General features: G+C 35.5%; 1 protein-coding gene across 3 annotated transcripts; it reads left to right on the forward strand.

Annotated features, from left to right (window-relative positions):
• LOC109223977 (pumilio homolog 23) lies at positions 262-6,759 on the forward strand. Of its 3 annotated transcripts, none has more exons than XM_019388497.1 (11): positions 262-393; positions 1,720-1,966; positions 2,060-2,423; positions 2,695-2,991; positions 3,217-3,384; positions 4,080-4,223; positions 4,516-4,635; positions 4,958-5,143; positions 5,432-5,580; positions 5,669-5,851; positions 6,298-6,759. In XM_019388497.1, exons 2-11 carry the CDS (start codon positions 1,824-1,826, stop codon positions 6,620-6,622), a joined length of 2,079 nt encoding a protein of 692 aa, XP_019244042.1. In that variant the 5' UTR covers positions 262-393; positions 1,720-1,823; the 3' UTR covers positions 6,623-6,759. The 3 variants fall into 3 exon arrangements, with proteins under 3 accessions (XP_019244042.1, XP_019244041.1, XP_019244043.1); XM_019388496.1 differs by having other exon boundaries at positions 289-393; positions 1,680-1,966; XM_019388498.1 differs by having other exon boundaries at positions 392-441.

Genomic DNA, 11,386 nt, shown 5'->3' on the forward strand with positions numbered 1-11,386 from the left:
TTTTTAAAATTTTTATATTAATTAGTATAGAATACACGCGCAACGCGCGTACCATAAGACTAGTTAAGTAATAATATACATATATATATAGTCAGTATATATGTGTTGTATATTTGGGCCACAACCTGTAATTATTTTGGGCTGTTGGGCCAAAAATAAAAGAAGCCCAATAACCTTAGCAGCTGATAAGGGGCCGTAAAAAAGTTTCGTAGGGTAGCAAAGTGGTATTTACTTTAGCCTCTATTAAAATTAATATGGAAAGACGTTTTTACCCTTTCTTCTATCTTTCATATTCCAAAATCATCACTTTGTACCTCGTCTTGCTGCCCTCTTTGCAGAAAAGAGAGCTTCTTTACAAGCATATCTTGCTGTTGTCCCTAATAAAAATTCACTGTAAGGATTTCAATAACCTAGCGCTGTTTCCTGCCTTTGTACACATTTGTACTGTAACATACGTTCTCACTCCCTATATCTAAGCTTCTGCTAGACTGTTTCACTTATGCACTTTCTGCCGTGTTTATTGTTTACAAATATCTTTGAGGAAATTATTGTTGTCTCTGATTAATTCTTGCCGTTGCTGGGCACTAGGCTTTGGTCTTGTATTTATGTTTTAAAAAAATCTAGCACTTGGCTTTATATGTGGTAAATATATTTTTGTTAGGGTGTTGTTTCAACTGCGAGTAAATTGAAATATCTAGGGTTTATTGTTAGGGTGTTGTTTCAACTGGATTGTCCTGGTATACATGGGGTCAGTATTATCAATTGCCATATTTAGCTGGTTATAGCATCTAGTTTTCAGAAGATTATAGTTTTAGTAAGTGAAAAGGCATTTCAAAACAAGTATTTCATTCGCCCATTGAAGTTAATTCGTCTTTGCTGGACACTAGTCTTTGTGTTTTGTATTTATTTTTAAACAAATACAGTACTTGTTTTATATGTATCTGTCACTTTGCCAATAAACTGAACCTGTATTGACAAATGTATTTTTCCCTTTTAAGCCATGTCTATGCTAAATGAGGGTTGTTGTTTCAACTGGACTGTCCTTGTATGCATGGATTCAGTGTTATCTTTTGCCGTATTAAGCTGGTTATACTGCCTAGTTTTAAGAAGGTTACAACACTTTTATCAAAGGCGAAAAACACATAAAAGCTCTAAGGTTTGTTGAGGCTTTAAGCGCAAAGCGCAAAGAAAGTGTGGGCTTTAATGAAAAAAGGCACAAATAGAGAAAAGATCAAATATGTACGTATAGTAAAAGACTAATAATTATAAGCATGAATAAAAAATATGTAAACAAGAAATTGAAAAAAATTATGATAAAGTGAAATATTAATTGCTTAGCGTCGCTTCTTCGATTACGCCGTCGCTCGTTGGCAAGGATAAGTATGACTTAGAGCCTTGATGATGACAGTGATTTCCCCACAAAGCGACGCGAAGCGCTCAACATGTTTTGCGCCTCCCTTTAGGGCTTAAGCGCGCTTTGACAACACTGGGTTATTGTTTTCTTTTTATTGAAATGAAAAAAAAATTAAGAGAGGTATTCTGTTATCACCTTGAGATGTTTTTAGTGAAAATACTTAAATATGTTTCTTTGACGGTATAAAGAAGCTGCTTTTCCTTTCAAGTTTTTGAATAATTTATGAACTTTTGCTTAAGTATGTTGTTGAATCTTATGTTCACAGTAGGCAAGCATTGCAGTGTAAAAACCCATGGTTTCTGTAGGTCTGCAAGCTCTAATTTTGAGAAAACATAAAGCCTGTGATTTGACGGAGCAGTCAACTGCTTGGGAGGATAAAGCGAATAATCAGGGGGGAAGGAAAAGAAGAATGGGCCGAAAGACATCGAAAAAGCATGCTGGAGTTGATGCTGATCATACTGTTGAAAGTGTATCTGGAGGGAAGGCCTATGGAAATAATAGGCATCATATGCCCGACCAGACAACCCCTGTTCCACAGACATCTTTTCTCAGGTCCTAACCACATATTCATCATATCCAATTTTATTAGATGAACTATTTATCATATTGCAATCTGATACATTCATACCTTGCTAATATTCTTAGACAGCAGATTGATCCGGAGACTGCAAAATACTTTGCAGAGATTGCTAATGCCATAGAAGGTACAGAAATTGACCCAGAAGAGCGGTCTGTCATTTGTGGAAATGCATTGGAAGAAACCAGAGGGAAAGAAGTAGAACTTGCAACTGATTATATAATAAGCCATACTTTGCAAACTCTACTTGAAGGCTGTTCTTTGGATCACCTTTGTAGTTTCCTTCAGAGCTGTGCAAAGAATATCTGTCATATTGCAGCTGATAGATCAGGCTCTCATGTGGTCGAAACCGCTTTAAAATCTCTATCTTATCACCTTCAGGAAAGTGAGAACCATTCTCTGATTGAACAGGCTTTGACTAAAATTTGTAAGGTATGAAATAGTGTCATCGTCATTGTTTATAATGGTTAAATGTTTTCCTATTGCCTACTTTGCATTACAACATGCTATTTTCTTGTATAACCCTTTTCTGTTCTTGTGGTTCTACGTGAAACCCCTTTTTGAAATCTGCTATATAAGATTTAAGGTTGGGAAATGTCATAGTGGATCAGAATAAAAGGTGGATGATAATTTCTTGGGTATACGTGATCCATCTTCTTAACTTGATTGTTCATTGGCTCTTTTACTTTTCTTTCTATGTCAGGCAATTGTTGTCAATCCTGTCGATATAATGTGCAACTGCCATGGATCTCATGTGCTTCGGAGTCTTCTTTGCCTACTTAAAGGGGTGCCTTTAGAAGAGTTCCATTCCACAAAGTCATCAGTTGTCTTGGCTGAACGCTTGAATCTCAAGGTGCCTCATGCAAAAGACAATGGCTCACTGCGGTTTCAGCAAATATTTCCTAGTTTGCTTAAAAATTTCGTATCAGAGATGTTAAATGCTGCCAGCGAAGACATTTCAAAACTTCAAACTAATCAATACAGCAGTTTAGTGCTGCAGGTATACAATTTATGTTCCCAGGCTCCATTGTTACATCAGTCTTTTTGCTGACAGTATGTAAATGTGCAAAAGATCATAAAGACCACTATGGAAATTGGAAACACTACTAATACATGCCTGTGTGCAAACTAATGATTCATATGTTTTATAAGGCCACTAGTTTAAACCGCAACTGTGGAATTACAAATCAATGAGCAATGATTGATTTTATTCTCTTATTTGCAGACTGCTTTGAAATTATTGGCCGGAAATGAACAGGAATTGTTGCATTTAATTCGAGTTCTTCTTGGGAGCAGTGCTGAAAGTGCCAATGCTGGAAACTTGTTAGAAGGAAAAACCATAAGAAACATTTCAAGGCTAGTGGAAGAAACTGCATACAGTCATTTAATGGAGGTAAAATATCATTGATGTCTGCCTATGTTTCCTCTTTGTATATGCTTTTCCAACAGTAGTGCTGTATATTTAACTGGTTTAAGAGCTCCGTAGTCATGAATCTATCTGTATGCTGCACACATTGTACTCCGCTTCTGTTAATGGTATTATCAAGATAGTGATAGTTCAGGCTAATCTGAATGGAACATTTAGATATATGCTTGGTCGTAGGACTATAGTACACTTCAGCATCTACTTTAGATGCATGAACCTTTTCCGCCCTATGCTACTGCCCGTTGTAACCTATAAATTGGTGAAAGCTCAGTTTTTATGACTATGAGCCGACAGTTTTTGTACAATTCCAGCTGAATTAGTTGCCCACGTCTTATATTTGGCATATCAACCTTCTATTTATGCAATCTAGAATCGCTACTAGATGGAGGGTGGTTGAACCTGTTACACAATCCAACCATCTGAAAGAAAAGATTAAGGCAAACGTTTGTTAATCCTGGAAGCAGAGAGCATAAGTTCTTTGTGGTTTGTCAACATTTATCCACCTATTTCCTGTAAAATCAGCTGAAGCCTAGGTCTATAGACACGTTGCAAATTTGCTGACATGATGATTTACTGTGCTTCTTTTATCTGCTGTGCTTTCTAACTTGTTCAATGTTCTCCTTGTTAGATCTTGTTTGACATTTTAATGCACAATGTTGCAGGTCATCGTGGAATTTGCTCCTGAAACATTGTACAGTGACTTGTTAACAAAAGTTTTCAGGAAGTCATTGTTTCGAATGTCATCTCATCACTGTGCGAACTTCGTCGTGCAGGCTTTAGCATCTCAAGCCAAAAGTGAGGAACATGTAAGGCTTTTCAAACTTAAATATTAGGAATATTGCTTTCATGTAAGATAAGCCTAAGGTCCAGTAGAATTGAATCAGACAACCTTGAAAACTTTGTTTAGACAAATGTTGGTAGATGTTAAAATCAGTACGCAGTGCGCCAGATGACCTTTAAGTCTTCTATTTTGATTGCACAGTTAAAACTATCTCACTGGACATTATACTGTAAGCTTGAAATAGGTTTTGTCAACGTATTCTCATGTTTAATCATGTGTTGGTTTATAGTATCACTCACACTCTGTTTTGTTAAAAGATGGACTTGATCTGGGAGGAGCTTGGGACAAAATTTCACGATCTTTTCGAAATGGGGAAGTCTGGAGTTGTTGCTTCTGTCCTTGCTGCAACTCAAAGGCTCCACAGCCATGAGCATGAGGTTTGTTGTGGATATTGACGGTCACTCTCTATATTTTCCAACTTTTGAGTTCATGATTTCTGGATATTCTTTTTGGATGATATGAGGAAATAGGGGAGGAACTGTACTAAGTTGTTTTCTACTTCTTACTGTATCATCCTGGTAACGATTTCGATAAAATATACTTTGTCTGATGAAAATAAATATCCATTTATGTAGTATTCAGTTCGTTTATTGGAAAATATGTCTTTTTGTATTCATTTCCTTCATTATTAATAAATATTTCTTTTTTACTAGAAGGATCAGCTGAATGTTTTGTTCTTTCCATTTCTCTTGGTTTCAGTGTTGTCAGGCCATTGCTGCTGCTGTATGCACAGGGGATGAGTTTCCCAAGTATATCGTCCCCCGAATATTATTTCTTGAAAATTTCTTCTGCTCAGGAGACAAATCTAACTGGAGTTGGCCACAAGGAACAAAGATCCATGTAGTTGGATCTCTGATTCTGCAGTCGATATTTAGACTTCCCAGTGTATGTGTCGCTTTTTCATTCTTCTTTTGAATTTACTTTGTGATGTACATTTTATATCTATGCCACATATTCACCGCTTTCCGACATTCCCTGCCTTTCACATTACTTTTTTTTATAGTCTTTAGCTTCAGTCTGACATCTGATGTGGATCCATCTAGTTTGTTTGCTTCAACTCTTATATTTTCTATTATTTCAAAAGCCAGTGCGTAATCGTGTATGCTATGTTCTATCTACTGAAGTGTTGTTTAAGCTGTCAGCATGATTATAATCCTTTTTTATATGCTACAGGAACTCATACAGATCTATGTTACTAGTATCACATCTTTGGAAGAACATCATGTTCTTGCGGCATCGAAAGATCCTAGTGGTTCACGGGTCATTGAATCTTTCCTCAACTCGAATATATTGGCAAAGCAAAAACGGAAGTTAGTTGCCAAGTATGTGTTACAGCCGACGTTTGTTTCTCCATTTACAGTTGGAAATCATATTATTGATTTGCTAATAATGATGATCTGTAACCTGAAGGCTTCGAGGACATTTTGGTGAGCTCTCAGTGCACCCATTTGGTTCATTTACAGTTGAAAAGTGTTTCACTGCTAGTAACTTGTCCCTGAGAGAAACAATAGTGTCGGAAATGCTACCTCTCCAATCAGAGCTATCCAAGACTAAGCAGGGACCTTACTTACTGAGGAAACTCGATATTGACGGGTAAGCTGTAGGCTTTTCTTTTCCATCTTCACGGCTTCACCCCTTTTCCACTATCTAATGTAGCTTAACGATGGAAGTTCACAGTGCTCTGTTTTTCCGATCAAGGATCTGTTGTGTCATAACTCTTATTGTCTATGCATCTTGATCCTGTTCGTTGTCACAAAGTTAAAGGGCTAGGTACATTTAGATTATTGTTTCTTCTCATCCTAGCACGACTAGTCGACTACTTCTTATTCTTTATAATTTAGTTACTTCATGTTGCTTATCATTAACATTAGCATCTGAACTTTGAGATTACATGCTGTAATTATTCACTCATCTTCATTAGAGAATTGCAAATCGACAGTGAGAAGACCTTATGAAACCCTTCTGACAAACTCATTTAAAGTTGAGTTGAACTTTCTTGGTTTCTCTTGTACTTATTTGGCTTCCTTTTCTGTTAATAGATTTGCAAGGCAACCTGATCAGTGGAAGTCGAGACAAGCTTCACAACAATCTGCTCTCAAAGAATTTTATGCTACATTCGGACCAACGGAAACCAAATCACTTGTAAAGGAGAGCTTTCTTGCTGATACTCATTCCAAACCAAAGCAAGAAAAATTGAAAGACATTAGGAAAGAGATTGAGACAACTTTGGCTTCTTCCAAAACTTCTAATACCCCCTTTTTGGCTCATCAGGTTTCCAAAAAAGCGAAAAGGTCGAAAGATGAGAAGAAAAGACATACGAGAGATGGTCAGTCAGAATCTCAAAGAAAGAAGATTAAAGTTTAACTGTAATGTTTTTAGGTTCTTTATTCAATTTTACGTTACTGTGAATGATCAGTTTTGGTCAAGTTCTGTTGTTTGATCAGAAAGGCATGGAACTTCTATTGGATGCCGAGTACACTTGAGTTAAGTTGATCATGCAATCTTTGTTCTTCATTTTAGTTAAATGCTTCATTGGTAAGTTTAGAATGGTTGGTTCATAAATGCAGCGATATGAAAATTTTATATTATTCACATCTGTAAACTTTTGTGAAATACATCTAGCAACAAATTTAATAGCTACCAAGTAACAAACTGGATCCTGTATTTGTACTGCAAGTGACTATTCTAACTGGAAAGTGGAAACTAACTTTATAATAGCAAACTACATTCATATTGAATGAACAAACTGCTCCACAGACACTTTTGCTTTGCTGAAGTGATGCTTTTAGTCATCCCTATGGGGGCTTGAACCTGGTACAAGAATGTGATATTTGAGAAAACTGCTTATGGAGGTAAGATGCGAACACTTTTGAATTTAGAAATTACTTGTTTTGTATAGGATTCCATCTGCTTGGAGGTATTCTCCTAAAGCTTGAATCAATTTTCTTGAATGGTTTCTTCTGCTTTGCATGCAGACCTTTGAGTGTTTGAGATGTTGAAGTTTTTGCGGACGGATGCTCTTTACTGAAGAGGGAGCGAGCTGCATGTGCGGCATTGGACTCTGAACGAAGAATCAACAGAAGTGCTAGAACACAAGCAGCTAGTATTCTTGAGTGGCTCTTCATTTTCTTGCTGTAAGCCAAGTTAAAGTATGTTAATGATGAGTTTTCTGCTGCAGGGTGAGTGGAATAAGAGGTGATCAAGGTAATATGTTATTGTGATTTGGTAGCTTTGGAGCTGAGCTGATGAGATTTATATATGATGTTTGAATGTAGTGAAGGATCCGATGCTAATGGGATCATGTGATGTTCCTTTGACTGTTCTCTGTGTTGGAACTCTGATTTCCAGATAAGTTGTTAAAAGTTTCAGAGTAGTCATGTGACCTGGCACGTGATGATATTTTATTTACTGGAAGTCTGAAGAGGTGATTATTATAATATTGTCTCGAGCTTTTGATATTGGAAGATTTGATTACTTCCTTGAGGAATTGCTTTGATCTTATTCTAATCCTTTTGAAGCTGGGGTGGTGCTAGTTGGCCTTTCCTTTAGCTCATCTACTTTTTGTGCTTGCTATATTGTTGTGTTTCAAATACGTTCCTCAATCTCTTGCATAACGTGTAAATTTTCGCTGGCTTTGGCAATGGCATAAGGCAATCTGAATGCATAAAAGGAGAAACGGCAAAGGGTCAAATTAAATATACCCCTTTACCATGAGAAAAGGTTTATTTTGGGTTCAAATATACTCCTGCCGTAATACAATATATTCTTCTTATGTTAAGTTTGTCCAAGGTGGACATTCAATCCTACATGGTACTGATATTTGATGAGGTGGATGCCACATAGCATGCCACACTCAGCGCCCCTAATCCATATATAAAAGGCTAAAATTTGAAATACAATTATTATCATGTTAGCGGTAATGGTGGCAATAGTGGTGGATGAGAAGGAAATTTTGGTGGTGGAAAAAAAATAGAAGGGAGGGGTAAAATGGGTTAGGGGCGTTGAGGTGGCAAGCCATGTGACATCCACCTCATCAAAGGTCAGTGCCACGTAGGTTGGATGTCCACTTTGGACAAATTTAACGGAAAATAGGTATATTTGAACCAATAACGACAAGGGTATACATAGACTCAAAGTATAACGAGTGGTACATTTAAATCTTTTTTGATAGTGCAGGAATATATTTGGCCCTTTTCCGAAGGAGAAATGCGTCTCTCTTTTTTACTCGACCTTTTTGGGGATACTTAAAAGGAAATGCGTTAATGTGGTGCTTATACTTTCCTGAGCCGAGGGTCTATTGGAAATAACCTTTTTATATATACACTACTTTTTTCAGACCCCACGGTGTGAGATAATATCGGTTATGTTGTTATTGTTGTTTAAAAGGAAACGCGTCACTTTTGGTAAATAAAGTTGAATCCCATGGTTTTGACTCGCACGGTGCTTTCTTTTTCCTGTTTATAAGGTTTCTTTTAAAAAGGTTCAGAGTATTTGCAAGTCAAAAAGATGCTCTTATTTTTATATTCTGCGGATGCAGTCTTGGAAAATGTTTTATGGAAGGAAGCATAGTTTTCACTTTTTGTTTGGTGTTATTTCTATTATTAAAAAGATTAGCTTTCTGATAACCGGTGTCCTTAGAAGCGCAGATTCCGATTATTTTGAAGACTATTGTCCTTCGACCAATTAGCACTTTCATGAGCCTACACCCTTCCCCCCCTACCTAAGGGGTTGACACTATCTTTTTCTTTGCTAAATATTTACTAGTCACATTAATTCGAATTTGCATCGAATAAGTTCACAAGTGTGAAACATTTCATACTAGGTCCGATCGAACTCTTTTTCCTCTTGTTGAGGATGGAAAGATCTCATCCATCATATCATAATCAACCGAAATTAAAAACTTAGTGACCCAACTAATTCGAATTTATGTCGAGTTGAGCTCATAGTAGGACAACGTGCTCATAATGGAATGGGATAACGTTTCTTATCAGAATTTTTTCATTATATTGACTTAAAATCGGAACTTCTGATCAAAGCAAGCATATATCGTCTATTCCACCACATCTGTAGTAATAGGTACCATTACTCAACAATCTTTACACATCAAACATGAATGAAGGTGATTACCGTCACCTTTTAACTTTCTTTTCCCTGAAAATTTCGTGTGAAATCTGGAAATTTGAAGAAGAAAGGAGTCACAGTTGAAAAAGACGACCAAAAGGCGTTAAAGTTGCATCTACCTAAACTGCTTTTTATATTTGTTTATCGACATTAAATGCAACTAAGCCACTCCGTTTCCAACTAATAATTTCCTAATCATATGACAATCTTTGCCCAATGTAAAAGTATTTGCAACTTTCTTCTTTTATTTCTTTGTTAAGGGAGGTGGTTATTGATGATTGTATTTTATTGGTTTAATGATTACGTAATAAATATCTACGTATAAAGTTATAGCAAAGTGGCAAACAAATTAAAGTTCAACGTCGGTGTGCCTTAAAATATAAAATACCTATATAGAGGTTTAGAGCAATTCCTTGCATTAATTGAGCAAAGAGATTTATCTTTATTCAGCTGGATACATAGCTATGCATTTCCTAAATCCATCTCATTATTTTGACATCTTCGTTGTTATAATCACATATAAAGAAGCTTTTGTCAAGGAAAAGCTTCATAAATATATCATTTTGTACTTAAATTCATCAGACTATTAAAAAATGAATTCGAGTCTTTAGCCCGATATCACCATTTTTTTACAGCTTGTTTGGAAGGTTATTATCAGTTATTGTATCGTTATTTTAAATATAATATTTGTCTTGATTGTTACTAAATTTTATTGTAACGTATTGTTAAATCCGTAGTTTCGTAACAACAAAAAAGAGTGCCAGTTTACGGAACATGGTGTAGTCGAGTCGTTACCTTATTTTTTTCTCTTATCTTACCCTTTCTTATTATTAAATAATCCTATTTTATCTTTTACCCCCCATATTTATATAATAATCCTATCTCGTATATTATTTTTTCTTTATAATATTGCAAATTTATTTTTCATATTGTTGGTGCATGACACGATGAAACGACAAACAATACAATATATGTATCCAAACATTATATACATCAAAAAGATACAGTACAATACAATACTATACTATACGATAGATTATATAACAACACGTAACAACTATCCAAACAAGCTCTTAGTTTTAAAGCAAAGAGGACTATATAAGGTTGTCCCATTTGGAAGTTTACTGCACTTCAGAAAGCTATTGTAAAAGTACTTCTCATTGCGGTTTTTTCTTCTTTTTCTTTTAACCGCATTAAGAGTCAATATTAAATGTGTCATCCGAATAAATAATGTAATGCTATGTGAGTTGTAGTCTTTCTTGGTAAGCATTAGTGCATGAAAACGGGAACAGTTGAACCACTAGCCTCTATTTTCTCTTCTGCGTTTGTACTTATTCCTATTATGTAAATTTCTATTATCTTTCATTTTATACTTTCTTCATTCAGAATAAGAATGACGGAATGTGAACTATATAAGTCTGACACATCCAAACACAAATTATTTTTAGGTTTTGTATAAATAAAATATTTAAAACTTTATAACCAAAAAATTATTTGACTGCACAAATTAAAGAATACCATACAAATTGAATTGAGAATACTAGCATCATTCTTAAGGCTCCGTTTGGCCATGAATTTTGCCAAAATAAATTTGGGATTTATTTTCAAAACTCATGTTTGGTCATAAATTTTGCCCATATTTTGGCCAAATCCTAAATCCCAAAATCCCAAATCCCAAAATCAGCTATTGAGCTGATTTTGGGCCAAAATCCCAAAATTTGGGAATTATATACATGTTTTTCCAAAATAAAGTTGGAAAATATGTTTTGAAAACGTATGTCCAAACACATTTTCATCTTCAAACTAACTTCACAAAAGTTAGATTTTTTAAAATAAATTTGGGATTTATGGCCAAACACTAGCTAAAAGTGGGAAAACGTGCACACGTCACAGTGCCTCACGGAGGACAACTGCAGGAAATTTCGTCATAGGGGTAAATTCGTCATTAATAGTCACAGAGAGGTTAATTTTGTCTTTATATCAATTTTATCAAATTGCATAATCGGA

Source organism: Nicotiana attenuata, chromosome 3 (assembly GCF_001879085.1).
Source record: "Nicotiana attenuata strain UT chromosome 3, NIATTr2, whole genome shotgun sequence".
NCBI classification, from domain to species: Eukaryota; Viridiplantae; Streptophyta; class Magnoliopsida; order Solanales; family Solanaceae; genus Nicotiana; species Nicotiana attenuata.